Source organism: Glycine soja, chromosome 20 (assembly GCF_004193775.1).
Source record: "Glycine soja cultivar W05 chromosome 20, ASM419377v2, whole genome shotgun sequence".
Lineage (NCBI taxonomy): Eukaryota > Viridiplantae > Streptophyta > Magnoliopsida > Fabales > Fabaceae > Glycine > Glycine soja.
Window position 1 is genome coordinate 49,507,608 of NC_041021.1, and position 16,475 is coordinate 49,524,082.

The 16,475-nt window shown below is 33.3% G+C and overlaps 3 protein-coding genes across 4 annotated transcripts; 2 read left to right on the forward strand and 1 right to left on the reverse strand.

The window, feature by feature from the left end:
- Positions 1 to 873: 873 nt before the first annotated feature.
- LOC114401401 (bifunctional 3-dehydroquinate dehydratase/shikimate dehydrogenase, chloroplastic-like) lies at positions 874 to 5,048 on the forward strand. Its single transcript, XM_028363912.1, has 11 exons — positions 874 to 957; positions 1,080 to 1,309; positions 1,386 to 1,491; positions 2,573 to 2,791; positions 2,899 to 3,245; positions 3,675 to 3,738; positions 3,819 to 3,933; positions 4,031 to 4,174; positions 4,271 to 4,419; positions 4,564 to 4,726; positions 4,819 to 5,048. The coding sequence occupies exons 1-11, from the start codon at positions 937 to 939 to the stop codon at positions 4,860 to 4,862; spliced, it is 1,602 nt and encodes a 533-aa protein (XP_028219713.1). The 5' UTR covers positions 874 to 936; the 3' UTR covers positions 4,863 to 5,048.
- A 1,684-nt stretch (positions 5,049 to 6,732) lies between these two features.
- LOC114402501 (meiotically up-regulated gene 184 protein-like) lies at positions 6,733 to 9,596 on the forward strand. Its single transcript, XM_028365100.1, has 2 exons — positions 6,733 to 6,936; positions 7,123 to 9,596. The coding sequence occupies exon 2, from the start codon at positions 7,213 to 7,215 to the stop codon at positions 9,340 to 9,342; it is 2,130 nt and encodes a 709-aa protein (XP_028220901.1). The 5' UTR covers positions 6,733 to 6,936; positions 7,123 to 7,212; the 3' UTR covers positions 9,343 to 9,596.
- Positions 9,597 to 10,878: 1,282 nt separating this feature from the next.
- LOC114403733 (cyclin-L1-1-like) lies at positions 10,879 to 15,159 on the reverse strand. Of its 2 annotated transcripts, none has more exons than XM_028366864.1 (9): positions 15,012 to 15,159; positions 13,860 to 14,027; positions 13,702 to 13,783; positions 13,475 to 13,615; positions 13,055 to 13,224; positions 11,989 to 12,259; positions 11,397 to 11,826; positions 11,270 to 11,305; positions 10,879 to 11,183 (listed from the first exon to the last, which is right to left on the reverse strand). In XM_028366864.1, the coding sequence occupies exons 2-9, from the start codon at positions 14,009 to 14,011 to the stop codon at positions 11,134 to 11,136; spliced, it is 1,332 nt and encodes a 443-aa protein (XP_028222665.1). In that variant the 5' UTR covers positions 14,012 to 14,027; positions 15,012 to 15,159; the 3' UTR covers positions 10,879 to 11,133. The 2 variants fall into 2 exon arrangements, with proteins under 2 accessions (XP_028222665.1, XP_028222664.1); XM_028366863.1 differs by having other exon boundaries at positions 14,984 to 15,125.
- Between the last annotated feature and the right edge of the window lie 1,316 nt (positions 15,160 to 16,475).

Here is a 16,475-nt window from a genome sequence, read left to right on the forward strand (position 1 = left end):
TATATCACCATACCAAAAACTGCATCAAGTACCATATGACACTTCTTTACTTGCAATTAAACTATATCAAGTAATATTTTAATATATATATATATATATATATATATATATATATATATATATTATTTTTACACATAAAATTAAAATTAATTTTTATTTTAAATAATAAAAACCTTAATCGTTATCATAAAAACAACAAACACACAATTAGTTTTATATAAATTTATACCATAATAAAAACAAACACAATTAATTTTATACTAACTAAACTTAAACATTAATAATAACATAGATAATTAATTTTGTAAAATTTTACATTAACTAACTTAGAAATATATACCTCTATACATTAGAAGTGTCAAGGGGGGTTCAGGCCCCTACCTGCTCCTTCTCCATCCGTCCGTTCTTGCGTATATCACTTAATTATGTTTGCACATGTTAAAATTCAAAGATTTTGTAAATAATATGGATTGGTCCTTCATCCTCTAAATTATCATACTCTAATATTGTTTATCTATTAACACCAGCAACTCTTTATAATAACCTCTTCCTTCAAATAAGTTAAATCTCACAAGTTATACTGATTGAAACTTGCGAATATCTGGAAGAAAAAAACCCGATTATTATCCCAAGTATACTCCTTCATTTTATCATAAAAATTTTATACCATCATTAGTTCATTACTTTAATTGTTAAGAGTATAAAAACTAAACCAAAAAACAATAGTCCTAGTTAATTTGAATAACAACCCTCTCTCTTTTAACAATATAGTTTGTATACATGAATATGTACGTTAATGATACCCCACCATCCATTATTCCATTATTCCATTTCCCATTTACATATTTTCCTAAACAAAACACGAGTGTTTTTATCTCTCTTTTCCTCTGCAGCATAGTGCGCGCACACACTCGTTCAACCTCGTCTCCTCGCAAAATGTCCATCAGCAGCGCGCCGGTATCGATTTTCTTTTGCTAATTTCTTTCTTTCTTTAAAGAAGATATTGTGCATTACTTAATTAGAAAGTTGGAATAATTAATAAAAAAAATGTATCTTGATAACATAACGCAAATATCCAGTTCCAGTGGGAAGCTGGAATTGGAAGTGGAGTGAGAAGAAACTCAACATTAATATGTGCTTCGACAAGCGCGGAATCAGTGGAAGAAATGGTGTTTGAGATGGTGAAGGCAAAAGAATTGGGTGCTGATCTAGTAGAGGCTCGGTTGGACTTCTTGAATGACTTCCATCCTACTCAACATCTTCCTTCTCTAATCAATAACCGTCCTTTGCCCATTTTAATCACTTACAGGTATACATATAAATATCCACAATATTTATTTTTAACTCCATCATTAATATAATCTGTGCATGCATGCATGTTTTAGACCGATATGGGAAGGAGGAGACTATGATGGTGATGAAAGCCAGCGACAAGATGCTCTACGTCTAGCCATTGAATTGGGATCAGAGTTTGTTGATGTTGAGCTAAAGGTAATTTAATTAACTGCCTTACTGTTTTTACCTAGCATGCCAAACATAATAAATACAACAATGTTAAATAGCACGATACTATGAAAAGTGTTATCCGTTTTCGTACGGATATTATGCAAAAGAAAATTGTTCATTTATTATCCACCTAATACAAAATTTTAATATATGTTTGTATTATTGAATATAAAATACTAATATCATAATTTTTAGGAGTTTAAATTTATTTCTCTATTTTTTTTTAAATTAATCCTTCTTCTTTTTTTTAAATTAATCCTTATGTTCAATAAAATATCCTCTCACCAAAGTGTTTTTTCTGGTTCCTGCAAAAAGTATTTTTAAGGAAAAAAAATAAATGCCCATGCACTAAAAATAAATAAAAATGAATTGATTTTAAAAACTTTCATTGTTTTAAATATAGAAAATTTTAGATAATAATGTTTGAATAAAGTTATCTTCATATATACTACGCTTTTATATTTTTCTTCTCTTCGTTACCTAATATAAAAAATATCTTTTTAATTTTTGGTCTTTTATTGCATTATTCTTAATTTATAACCAATATAAAGGAAACATTTATGTTAATTATCATATGTGCATGTTTACTTATTTTATTGTTTTTGAAATAATTTTAAAAATAAAAGGGAAAAAATACAAATGAAAAGAAAAAAAGAAACGAGACTATGAATTGTAGCAGTACAGTGCCACAATAAAGAGTCTTAGAAGTTAGAACATCAAATTTGTAAAGTAAATAGATAGTAGATGTTAGCAACTCTAGCTAATATTATTGCGCATGTTTTTGTTTTTTATATTAATGTGATGCCATTTATTTTTTAATAACAAATAAAATAAAATACTAACAGGCTTAATTTTAATAAACTATTAATATAAAAAAATATGCATTTCAATATCAGTCAATCAAAAATACCCTAAACATAATTTTTAAAATGATTATCGTAAAAAAAAAGATTACATTAATAATCCATAATTGATACATTTTGTTTGCATTCTAATTAAACTTGAAAGGATTGCAACAAACTCTGGTTTTATTTTGCTAATTACGTAGGTGATTTTTGTATTGAAGGTGGCTGATGAGTTTTACAAATCCATTGGAGGGAAGAAGGCTGAGAGTGTGAAGATCATTGTGTCTTCACACAACTTGGAAAGTACTCCATCCGTGGAGGAAATAGGCAACCTTGCTGCAAGAATTCAGGCTACCGGGGCAGATGTGGTCAAGATTGCTACAACCGCCTTAGACATCACAGATTGTGCACGTCTTTTCCAAGTCCTAGTGCACTCTCAGGTAATTCATTTATTAATTAGCAAGAATCAACACCAGAGTGTTGCTAATTCATGCGTTTTTATCTTACATTAACATCAAATGCATATTTGACAACGCTTAAGTTATAGGTCCCAATGATTGGAATTGCAATGGGTGAGAAGGGATTTATATCACGGATACTCTGCGCAAAATTTGGAGGATTTCTCACGTTTGGTTCAATTGAGGCTGGAGCTATATCAGCTCCAGGACAAACAACTATCAAAGAATTGTTGGATTTGTACAATTTTAGGCAGATTGGGGTTGGCACCAAAGTGCATGGTGTTATAGGAAATCCTATTGGTCATAGCAAAAGTCCTCATCTTTATAATCCAGCTTTCAAGTCAGTGGGATTTGATGGAATTTACTTGCCTTTGTTGATCGATAATGTCTCAGATTTTCTCAACACTTACTCGTCTCCTGATTTCGTTGGATACAGGTATGATAATATCCTCCTAGAATCTTCCATTCTGTAACTTATAGTTGAATTAAAGGAACTCCAGATTTTCTATTTTTTTCTTGCAATGTTGACTCGTGTGAGTATTCTTAATAGACTTTAGGGACATAATTTTATGGGCTTTTGTATCAGATTGGGGTAATTTTTTTAAAAAAATTATCAAGCGTAGTTTTTGAATTAATTACGGAAATGGATAAATTGTGTTTTAAAAAAAATTAAAAAATTATCCCAATCTAGTACAAAAGCGTAATTTTATGATCTATAGTTTATTTATGGAGTCCAGCAGTTACAAAAATTCGGCAGGACAACATTTTTTTTGTGTGTGAAAAGGGCCAAGTAATGATTCTGTCAAAATTATGGTTTCAATCTCACGATTGCTTAGAGTAATTCTTGGTTATTTAACAAAAACAGCTACACGATTCCTCACAAGCAGAATGGACTTAGATGTTGCGATGAGGTCGATCCTATTGCCAAGGTATTTAGCCTTAAAACCTCTTTCCCATCTTTTCTATTATTTGAACTTAATATAGCTTCCTAATAAAATCATTTTAGTAGGCAATAGGAGCTATTAGTTGCATGATTAAGAGACCAAATGATGGAAGGCTAATAGGCTATAATTTTGATTATCTTGGTGCCATTGCAGCTATTGAGGAACGACTACATCTACAAGGTTTCTGTGTTTCTGTATTTTCTTTGTGGATATTGAGGAATAAGGACTATACGAGGTTTTGGATTTATTCATAGGCTTTTCTTACAACTGTTTGCAGATTCAAACGGAAGATCCATATCTGGTTGTTCACCTTTGTATGGCAAACTGTTTGTGGTTATGGGAGCTGGAGGGGCTGGAAAGGCACTAGCTTATGGTGGAAAAGAAAAGGGTGCAAGAGTAGTTGTTGCCAATCGTACATATGGTGAGAAAAATGTTGTTGGTTTAGTTTGGTTACTATTCCTGAGGATGCAGAGCATGATCTGTTTTGTTTCTTTTCTTTCGACTATTAATTTATCAGCCAAAGCCAAAGAACTTGCCACTAAAGTGGGAGGAGAGGCCATTACTCTATCTGAATTAGAGAGCTTCCACCCGGAACAAGGGATGATTCTTGCAAATACTACATCTGTTGGAATGAAACCAAAAATTGACCTGACACCCATACCAAAGGTTTGGTGTTAGTGATGCATATTCTGGTATTAACAAAAGATCTATAAATAATAATGTATATGCATTTGCGTAACAAATAGTTTCTGCTTAGTTTGCACTAAAACATTATAGATGTCACGCCACATGTTGTTTCTGTTTTAACAGGAAGCCCTGAAACACTACTCCTTGGTATTTGATGCCATCTACACACCCAAATTGACAAGACTCCTTCGAGAAGCACAAGAAACTGGAGCTGCCATCGTCTATGGTACAGAAATGTTCATCAACCAAGCATTCATGCAGTTTGAAATGTTCACAAAGTTGCCAGGTTAGACAAAAAGAAAAATAGCATCGTAATTTTCTTTTTTTTTTTATCGTCTCCACTTTCTACATTAATTCACTTCACAATATCTGTCACAGCACCAAAGCAACACATGAGGGATGTGCTGGCAAGAAATACGTGAGAATAAGATACTTCAACTTATTTGAGGTATCAACCAAGTTGACTTTTGTGAGTGTTCACGATTTTATTCGATGTCTCCGTAGATTAAAGAAGAAAAGGATTTATAATCTGTAATCAACCTTAATTCCCATCGAATGTGGGACTCTTGGTTAGAGTAATTTAAGCAATCTGCTTGGTTCCCCTCAAATTTATTTCAGAGGTCAAAGGCATGTGTGTGTGTGTGTGTTTCTTTTTTTTTTAGATATATATATATATATATATATAAATACATGCATAGAGATAACTACAGTATTCAGTACCTGTGATTGTGATTGTGATTCTGATCGTTCAATCTATGTTTGGTGGTCTGCTAGGTAGGTAATCGGGTGGTATGACAAAATCGGAAAATGATGGTATACACCGTATATTATTTGACACTTAAAAGATCATGTGATGGGAGAAAAAGAAATTAATATATGGTAGGTGATATAATATATAGAAAAGAGAGATAAAGAGAAATGGTGCATATTAATGAAATGCTTATTCATATATTATTACTGAACAAAAATATATAAAAAATAAGAATGTCAAACTCAAAAATCATACAGTGGATCGGAGTTAATATATTTTTTTCTTACCACTAAAGGGTGTAAAATAGGTATAAGTTTTGAACTTGACTTCTTTATATATATCTATATATGATAAAAATAAGGAGGTTTTGAATTTATTACCCGTATAAATTAATAAAATCTCTCTCTACTAATTGAATTTTAATTCCTAAATATTTAAGCTAGATTGTTATTCATGACTTTATGGATAAGGATTTTCAATTCATTTAGATTTTTTTTTCCTTAACAATGAGATATTAGTTTTCTTACTGAATTATTTTTTATTATATTACACGTAAGTATATTTACTATCGATCCCGATAAAAAAACATTATTGAATTATTATTAGTAGTAGTAGTATATTTACTATTGACTAGTTTAACTATGATTTAATTACGACTAGATGAAGGAATTATGAACTGGTATTTTACTGTTTTAATAATTAGTCAACTTAATAAAATAATTTTAATTGAATACAAAATAAGCATATTAAAAATGCTTCTATTGTGGGCTTATGTGTACAAAGAAAAGTTTAAGAAGAGCACCAAACCAAATTCTTGCAATCATAATACCATTTGTAAAATCACGTCCATTTCATTATTATTGTTTAAGTTTATTTGAAAAACATGAAATTTTTTAAAAAAATAGCTTACTCATATCTTGATTATTCTTTCCTTTAATAAGTTTCTCGTTGATTTTTTTAAAATAATTGAGTATTTAGCAAATATTTATGCTCTAAAAATAAAGTAAAAAAAATAGTTATGATTTCGTATTGACAAAAATTACTTAAGACTAAGAGATGACATTGAACATGGAGAAATTTTGTTTGAGAACGTTAACAGTTCTTTATTTAAAGTTAGAATTAATGTGAAAACTCAATATTTTTAATAATCAATTATATATATAAGTTTAGGTCTGTAATTATACATATATATAAAAGTTAGAACTTGACTCATTTAAATAAGAACAGTGTTTATACATAAATTTGAGGATATTTATTTAATTAAAAACTGGTTGTGCATTTAATAAATTAAAATTAACAATTCATAGATATTTGGGCTTATCTACACCATTTATCTTTACAACAAAAAATAGAAAGAAAATGGTATGCAGAATAAAATATGTTTTATGGGCTTTGGCACACATCTCACGAAAAAGCCATGTTCCCTCCGACTGAGTAAAACTTCCCTCTCGTTTTGAAAATTTTGTTTGCTTTGTGGCGCCCTCTTTTTATCTCTCTCTTGCAAGCGCGCGTAATGCTTTATTGCGTCTTCGATTTCATCGCAAGTAACTTCCATTCTCTTCCTTTTCGTTTCATCTTTGGGTTTTACATTCCCGATTCCTTTCTCACTATTGACTTCATATCTGTTTACTCATTACAGAACGAATAACGTAGGGTTCGAGAACGTAGCATTCTTACGTCCAGATGTGAAAATCAATCCCAGCCTTCCTCGATTTCGATTCATGTTTAGTATTCCAAAAAACCAGGTACCTTTTCTTAATTGTCCAATTCTGAATTTACAGTTCGTGTGCGCATGATTGATGATTCATACACATACTTTGTTTTGTTTGAGTACTATGCAAAATGTTGGTAGTTAGTTTTAATTCCATTGTATTAGGTTAGTTTGTGTCAATCAGGTGGAAATTGTTGTGCTTCTTCTGGATTGTGAATAGGTTAGAAAGAAATACACAAGTTGCACTTCGGAGGGCTTAGTGTGAGATTTGGGAGAACCTGGGTGGTTGGATTTTGATCTCAATTCTCCCATGGAATGCAACAAGGACGAGGCTTTGAGGGCTAGGCAAATTGCTGAAGCCAGAATGCAAAGAGGTGAATTTGCGGAGGCACTCAGGTTTGCTACCAAGGCCAAAAGACTGTATGCCGACGTTGAAAACATTGCCCAGATTATTACGGTTTGTGAGGTTCACATCGCTGCTCAGAAAAAACTCTCTGGCTGTGACATGGACTGGTATGCAATTCTTCAGATTGAAAGGCTGGCTGATGAAGCAACCGTAAAGAAACAGTACAGGAGGCTTGCACTGCTACTTCATCCTGATAAGAACAAGTTTGCTGGTGCAGAAGCTGCTTTCAAGTTGATTGGGCAAGCCAATGGGCTCTTGTGTGACCAAGCAAAACGTTCTTTGTTTGACAAGAAGTTTGGAGCCTCCGTGAAAGGTGCTGCGCCTAAGCCTAAGACCTCGCACAATTATTCAAATGGGAATGTGTTTGCCGCTAAACATAATGCAAATGCAACAAAGACTCAGAAGAGTTCTGATTCGCACCATTTCTCAAATGGGAATGTGTTTGCTGCAAAATGTGGCGCAAACGCAACAAATTATCAGAATTCTTATCCGAACTCCACTGGTTTCAGCAACCAAGGTGCACAGATGACATTCTGGACATCTTGCCAACATTGTGATGCTAAGTACCAGTACCCGATCCGATTTGTAAATGCAAACTTACTGTGTCAACAGTGTAAGAAGCCATTTAAAGCTCTTGCTAATGGTTTTGGAATCATGGGTGCGGCAACAGTGCTTACTTCAGTAAATATTCCGAAGGAGGCTCCAATGCATGGTCCCCCAAAACCAGCCTCAGAAAATACTGGTCGAAAACCCCTTGGTAGAGAACAAGCTGGTACGTTTGTGCGGTCAAATCCTACATCTATGAAAAAATGTGCTGCTGGAGTCGGTAGACGTTGTGGAGGTGAAAAGAGTAAAGATGGCAACATTCCTGCATCCAGTGATATGGAGCCACAGACCTCTCAAAATTTTGGAAGTAAAAGAGTAAGGCAGTCAGCACCAGATTCAGGAGAAAGTTTCAAAGCCAGAAATGGTGATGATACCAAAGCTGCCAATATTCGAGAAAATGCTGTTGATTCTTCAAATACAAGGAGATCTTCCAGGAAAAAGCAGCATGTTTCATATATTGAAACCTCTGAAGATGACGATTTTGAGATTCCTTCCAAAAAGCCACGACAAAGTGGACCACTTAATGCTGATGAAGCTGAGGAACAAAACGTGCCTGCAAGTGGTGAGTCGTCTGATAATAATATTCCAGCTACTCCCGGTGCGACTGATCAGAACAAAGAGAAGGTATCCGAGTCAGATATTGGTCTTGGAACGTCAAAGGAGGATAAGCGCTCCCCAAAAAATTCAAAGGTTCCTTCTCGTCCACGGATATTTCATTGTCCTGTTTCTGATACAGATTTCAATGATTTTGAGAAGGATAAGGAGGAGGATTGTTTTGCTGTTAATCAGTTGTGGGCAGTTTATGATAGCACTGATGCGATGCCAAGATTTTATGGTCTTGTCAAGAAAGTGGCCTCCCCTTTCCAGTTGAAGATTACTTGGTTGGAACCTGACCCAGATGACAAAGGTGAAATTGATTGGAATGATGCAGAATTGCCTATTGCTTGCGGTAAGTTTAGACTTGGTGGTTCTCAGCAAACTACAGATCGCACCATGTTCTCTCATCAGGTGCGGTGCATAAAAGAAACCGGCAGAGGTTCTTATCTGGTATGTCCTAATAAGGGAGAAACATGGGCAATTTTCAGAGATTGGGATATCAACTGGAGTTCGAATCCAAAAAATCATCTGAAGTATGACTTCGAATATGTGGAAATCCTATCAGATTTTTCTGAGAATGTTGGCATCGCAGTTGCTTATATGGGCAAAGTGAAAGGATTTGTTAGCCTTTTTCAGAGAACGGAGAAGAATGGAGTAAACATATTTTATATCGAACCTAATGAACTATACAGGTTCTCACATCGAATTCCTTCTTATAAGATGACCGGTTATGAAAGGGAGGGTGTTCCAAGAGGATCATTTGAATTTGATCCAGCGGCCCTGCCGACTCATCTCTTTGAAGTTGGTGATTCTGGTAATGTAAAGATGTGAATGGAGGGAAAACACCAGAGACATGAAGAAATTGAAGGACAGCTGGTTTCCTCATGTTGTGTTTTGATTTAACCTAGAAACTAGAAATGTTTTCCCCTGTATATCTTTTTTTTCCAACGAGCCTTTCAGATTTTGTCTAGGATTGTTGGCATGAGTGACTACCTCGTTGCCCAAATTCATATATGTTCCTGGGGTATCTTTGGCCCAAGGAATCAAATCAACTTCTAGATATTGACTAAAAGGGTTTTACTTGATGATGGTTCTTATAATTTAAGTTATAACTCACTCTCAATCCAAGCTAAATCTTCGTCTAATCGTCTTTGCAGCATGGCTTTTTTTAACCCCCAAAAAGGTATGACATTTTTTTTAGTTTTTGGAAAATAATTTCAAACATTTTGCTGAATAAATTTGACTATTAAATGTTTTTTTGTTATGGATTTTTATTTTTACAGCATGTTCTCGAAACTTAGACTTTGAATAAAAGTGAAATATACCTAAAGAATAAGATAAAGTTTAAATTCAATTTTTCACTAGTGTTTGTTTATAAGATTGAACTCGATCGTTTTCTTGATAGACAGGGTGTATCAACTGCACTTCCATGTATTATTATTGACTAAAAGGATGCTTCATCCAAGCTTGATGGTCTTTGCAACATGGCTTTCTTTGGTCCTTCAGTTTTTAAGAAAGGTTCTCTGGAGATGCCGAATAAATTCAACAATTAAACAATAACAATTAATAGTCAGTTGGCTTCAAAAATAATAGTGCAAATAGCATGTATGTTTTAGAACCTCGAGATCATGTTTTAAAAACTGTTTTAAAACTGTGATGTAACTAAACTCTACAAAATAAAAAATAAAATTAGTAAGAAAATATAGTTCTTTAGTCTTTTTGTAGCCAAACAGGGAATAAGGTTTTTGTAATTTAGGATAATTTTTTTACTACCATTGATTTTTTATTTTATATTTTAAAATATCATTTTCTAGGAGATTAAAACTGTTTGAATCAAATTAATAAAAAAAAAATTAAAGTAGTTTTTGAAAGAGGTTAATGGATTTTGAACTTTTTTACCAACTTGATTTTCACAGTTTTTAATAGCTAGAAAATTATATTTTAAAATATAAAATAAAAAATTAAATTCTAATGGTAAAAAATTACCATAAATTACAAATCTTTTATTCCCTATTTGACTTTCACCGTATAAAAGGATTAAAATGAATATTTTATAAATTCTAGAGAGAAAAAAACAACTTTAAATTAGAGGACTAAAAATAATGATATAAATGTAAAGATTTACAAACATATTTAAGATTTTTACCTATTATCATGGCAAAACATATGGAGGTCATTTGTCCACATTGAAGTCTCGCGGGGAGACTTGAATGTGATGGTAACTGCAACAAATAAAAAAGTACACTAATAAGACCTCATTTAAAAGAAATTATTTATAATTTATAATGACAAAATATTCATATAAATATTTGAAAAAAGAATTATACAAAATTACTTATAATATGTCTATATGTTATTTTTAACGTATTTCAATTAACTCTTCAAAATAACATAAAAATAATTTTGACTCTATTCTACAAATAGAATAACTCAATCTCTCTTCGACTATAAACAAAAAAAAGTTATACATAAAATGTTTACATAAGTACTTCTCAAATAAGACCCTAAATTGTTTACTGATTATAAGATCAAAGGACGTGCAGTGCTTGATCAGTTGACTGACTTTGACAGGGGTCATGGACACCGAAGCAGGTTCATCTTGAAATATCCTCTAAACTAATGTCAATGATGTCTATGCCGATCTTTCTCCCTTGACGAGTAAGAAACCCGATCTGCAAAAACGATAGGTGTTAGGAAAAGGAAGATGGAATGCTAAAAGGATATCAAATGCCAAACCCATTTTAACACAGATTCATACCATGCGACGAATGGCGTTTTGACTTCTCTGAATGTCCTGCATCCAGTACAAAAACTTAATAATTTAGCTCCCCCCCAAAAAAACAAAAGAAACAAACACCACACACACACAAGAAATCTATAGACACCTGAATCCTTTGCTCTCTCCCTAGAACGGTGACCACGATCCTTGAGTTTGTCCCTCTCAGCTTCCTCTCGTTCACGTTCTTTGTCAGAATCCCTTCCTCGATCTCTATCTCTGGATTTTGTTCTGTCCCTGTCCCTATCTCTGTCTCTTTCCCTACCCCTATCTCGTTCTCTATCCCTGTCCCGATCCCGGTTCCTGCGTGTCTCCCCAATATGGTCAGCCTTGGACTTCAGTATGGGTTCGTCTCTTGCCTCTCCTTCTGTACTCATGCCTTTGGATTCATCATCAGACCTTTTAGAATCTTTCAGCTTATCAATGGCTACATTTACCATTGCACCCTTGCCACCATTGGATTCAGTATTAGCTTCTCCTTGAGCTCCCTTTGGCACTGAGTTGTCAGTATCAGCTGGGGAACTATTTTGTGGAACATCCTACAAATTGGCAGTGATTTAAAATGTTTGATCAAACCTTATAGTTGATTGCCAATAATACAGGTTTACAAATGCCAACATTTATCTTATAACATCCAACCGATGCTGATTTGCACCACCACTAAGACAAATTACAATAAATATGGATAAAGTGGGCATCACCTTTGGTGTTGATTGAGACTTTGTTTCTGATGATTTGTTGGAAAATGTAAAGTCCCCATCCTTGCAGACTGGTATATATTGTGCCTTTGGAAGGCTATAAAGGTGAGCCAGAACCCTGCATACTTCATCAATCCCAGACTTCTCCCCATCAAATGCCTTCCACCACGGTGGATTCTCAGGAAGGGGTACTTGGAACCTGCGAGCAGCAGCATATACAACTCCACAAGCCACAACCTCACTCTTAAATCGAACACACAATGTAGTTCTCAAACTGCATGAGAAAAGAGAGTTCAGGAAGCATAAAGCCATGAATCAGAAAGCATCAGGTGAATACAAAACCACAGCCAAAAATACCAGTGCATTGCAGTTGGGCAAGTGAATACTGAATAGTAAACAAATTCTTTACTGCACTACAAATTATGCTAGGATCCAATGTTTGTCATACAAGATTATAAGAAGCATCAAGTGTTTGCTAATAATTACGAGATCAACAGTTCCAACAGCTTAATAAGGTATGATACCCTTCAAAACATCTGTGCTCATTTGATAACAACTACAAGCTGAATGGCTTCAACAGTTTAACAAGAATCTCAAAATTTTATACCATATTGCAACCGCACTTTAGGCCAAATCCTCTGGTATATACTGTGGTACTGTACAATATTCTTAAAACTTCTTTTCATTTTTATAATAACTATTGTTTTCATTTTAACAAGGTAAACTTAAATACTTGAAGGCTGAAATTACATCATCAGGTTGGGGGGAAAAAGAACTGCTGGACAATTTCGTGAAGGTTTTGTTTTTTACTTGATGAAATGAATTACCAGGATAGACTTGTCTCTTTAAACTGTATATTGCATCCAAGTACAATCACCTAGATAAAACATCCAAACTGGAATCACAGACAAGGACTACTATAGAAGCAAACTTTCCAAAGTATAATGGAACAGAAGATACGGTCTAATTCAGGATTCTTGTGGAATGGAATAAATCATGGCGTACAGTATGAACATGCACAAAAATACACAAGCTGCATAAAAAAGAAATAATATCTGCAACTATGCACCTATCATTAGCCAGATTCCAAGCTTCCTGTCTCAATTCTGGAGGTGTTTCGAGGGTAGCAAGGTAATTTGATATGAACTTATGAGGATGTTCAACATGACAAATGAATCCCATTTCTTTCAAAATATGTCTTTCTGTTCTGCTCAACTCCATTTTCAAATCAACATATTTCTATTCATGAACAAAGAAAATAGAAAACATTAAAAATAACTTAGATTTGAATTAAGAGTCATAGCATGGAACCACTTCAAGTATATGCATTTAATGCTCAAATCACGTTATACTATCACAAAAAACGTGGAAGCTACTCGTAGTTGCTTCCACTTTTACGCAAGTCTGAACTTGAGATGCAGCACCAAACATGAAAATAGTATGTCTGGGTACTATAGGCAAAGAAAGGTGAGAATGAGAAGCTTCTGACCTTGGAATACAAGTCTAAATGCTCCATGGGAAAACTCTCCCTCCTGCATTCCATCCTGTGAAAAACAATAATTACTTGTCTGGCTTTTCTAGGGTTTTCCTCCAGTTTTGAAGCCAACCATACACAGCTGGCAGCAACTTTCTGCAAAGAGATGCTGTGAGCATAGTAATTCACGAAACGCAAAGAGAGAAAGAAGAGAAAATAATATATCACAAGATAATAATGACCTTGACATTGAACCGTGCAAATGACTTCTTACAATAGAAACGATGAAATAGAACCTGCCCAGTAGCCATGACTGCTTGTGGCCTGTCACATAATTAAGGTAACAATTTGGACCAAACATGGTAATTTAAAATGAAAATGAACACAAACAGAAGGATACAATCTGAGCAAAATGCCACTTTCTTGGATGAGATCACAACCATAGATTCTAAGGGTGGTCTCAGTGGCTTCATCTATGCCATCTTTTCTAGAAGGTGAGTTTGCTAGCTGCTCATCTGTGAGGTAGAACGTGTCAATTGCTGTGTAGATCATCCCTTTATCCTTTACCCTAACATAAGAGGGCACAGTTTTGGTCATGAAATTTCAAAACTCTGTTGCCAAAACTTAAAAGTGAATCAAGAGATTATAACAGGATGGGAGCATTACACTATTACAGTAATGTTTTTAAAACTGGACCGGTTGTTAGACGAGTGCCCAGTTCACCATGGCCAATTGGTGATAAAAACTAGTATATACTTTTAAACAAGTAACATGCAAAATTAGATAAAAATACGAACTACACATAAAAACAAGTCCAAAACTAACACAATATTCTGAACTTGTACCACATCATCATCTCCCTCAATATATTCAATATTCTGAACTAACTCGTTGTGATGGATTCATAATTGAAATGTTAATTTTGGACTGCAAGTCCAATTCTGTTTAACTAATGGAGAAAACTCATTGGTAATGGCATCCCATGGTAACTAAAAGCTCAGATCAGGGGTCGAAAAGAAATTAAAATGCACTTGTATACAAAAAAAAAAAAAAACAATAGGATTATGATTTAAAACATGGTCACAGATTCAGAATTCAGAACTCTAGCAACAAAAAAAAATAACAATTAACAAAAGAGCATTGCTATATGTTACGAAAGTTTTCCGCATGAGCCGTGCACGAAATCACGTGTTTAAATGTTATTGGTTGAAATATAATTTAATTTAAAAAAAAAACAAGTTTTTTGCGGAAATCAAAAGGTTGCAGTTGTATACATGTTCGTGTGTCGACGAATTCGTAATGATAAGCGTTTCCCTTAACAAAAATCTAAAAAGAAAGAGGAATAAAGCAGAGAAAATCAGAAAACACGACATTTAAAGAATAAAACAAAAAAACAAAGAAAGTGGTATTCCCCGGAGACGGCAATTGCCGGAGTTGGAAGGTTATCGTCGTGGGTCCTTTTTAGGGTTTAATTGAATCGGGGCAATTACCTTGGAATCAAACTAAAAGGGTGTTTAGACTGACCTTCGAGAAAGAAGATTCGGGCAAATACCTTGAAATCAAACAGGGAGGAGCAGCATAACAGAGCAACACAAACCGAATAAACCAACGTAAAAGCGGTTCGAAGGGATTCACGAAAATTGAAAGGTTTTTCGCTAGTTTTTTGTTTTATTTACTTACTGCGCTAGCTCCCCAAAAAATGGCCAAGCCTGCCCCAATTCTAATTGAGCTGTTGGGCTAAAACAACCTGATTTTTGTCTTTTATTATTTACACCTCCCAATCTAACATCCCGATTTTGGTACCTTGAAAAGTTTTTAGTAAAAATAATTAATATTTGAATGATAGTTAACATTATAACATTTTAAGTAGTGAAATAATTTGTGATTAACGTACAGTACTTATAATTAAATATTGAGACTACTTAATATATATATATATATATATATATATATATATATATATATTAATTTGGTATGGATTTTGAAAATTTGGTGACTAACGTACAGTACTTATAATTAAATATTGAGACTAACTTGCAGGTACTCAACAATTCCGACTTCATATTCTTTAATATACTCTTGATTCATTATTGCAAAATTATTTGTTTTTTTATTTGGTTAAAATGTTCTTAAGTTGAGTTTTACTTCGCTTGAATATGATATGACCTTTTTGATCAAGTCATTTGTTTTAAACTTGGACTTGACCTGGTCATGGCATAATGAGTCTTTTTTTTTTTTTTTTTAATTTGGGCTTGCCTGGTCTTAACTTTGCTAATGATTGAATTCATATTAAGGTTAACATGATATTCAGAGAGAAAAAAAAAAGATACATACAATTTTAAACATGATAAGTAGGCAAGTGGAATAAAACTAAAGTCGTGTAAATTTACTTCCTTAACTGTTGGCTCTAAAATAGATGTATCAATGTAAATAAATAAATAACTCAGTAGTTTTAAACTCTAAAACAAATTCTTCATTTTGAAAGACGCAAATCTAAAACATACTTCATACTATCATGAAAAATAGAATAAATTTATTGAAAACGATTGGTTTTAAAAGATAAAGTGGAGGCAGAAAAATCCAAACCAAGGGAAAAAAAAAAGGATTGAAAAGGGACCTAATAAATGTGTTCTGAAGTAAATAATTAGTTGGGGGTGGAATCTTGATTAGTGGTACACCATTTGGCAGTTGACACTTGACAGAATTATTATGATGCAAAAATTGTGGACGTAAAATGGGGATGTCTGTCTTCACGTGCCACGTCACGTTCCAGTATATGGAAGAAAATGATTCTCCCCTGGGCCCCACGCAATAGTTCATGCAAGTTGTCAAACTTTAAACAAACTCGTGAAGTTTCATATAATCGAAAAATCAATTCTTATACTTGTACTTTATATAAAAATAACAATAAAATATTTATAAATAAAATATTAATTAAATATTTTAATAATTAATAAAATAAAATAATAAATTTATAAAATATTTAAATAATTAAGTTTAATAATAATATATAATA

Excerpts from the sequence above, each read along its gene's own strand:
- LOC114401401 (XM_028363912.1), top strand. The coding sequence starts at position 937 with ATGTCCATCAGCAGCGCGCCG. Across the intron at positions 958-1,079 it reads TGTCCATCAGCAGCGCGCCG|TTCCAGTGGGAAGCTGGAAT; the intron begins GTATCGATTTTC and ends GCAAATATCCAG. Across the intron at positions 4,420-4,563 it reads ACCTGACACCCATACCAAAG|GAAGCCCTGAAACACTACTC; the intron begins GTTTGGTGTTAG and ends CTGTTTTAACAG.
- LOC114402501 (XM_028365100.1), top strand. The coding sequence starts at position 7,213 with ATGGAATGCAACAAGGACGAGGCTTTGAGGGCTAGGCAAATTGCTGAA.
- LOC114403733 (XM_028366864.1), bottom strand. The coding sequence starts at position 14,011 with ATGATCTACACAGCAATTGACACGTTCTACCTCACAGATGAGCAGCTA. Across the intron at positions 13,616-13,701 it reads TTGCACGGTTCAATGTCAAG|AAAGTTGCTGCCAGCTGTGT; the intron begins GTCATTATTATC and ends ATCTCTTTGCAG. Across the intron at positions 12,260-13,054 it reads TGGAATCTGGCTAATGATAG|TTTGAGAACTACATTGTGTG; the intron begins GTGCATAGTTGC and ends TTTCTCATGCAG.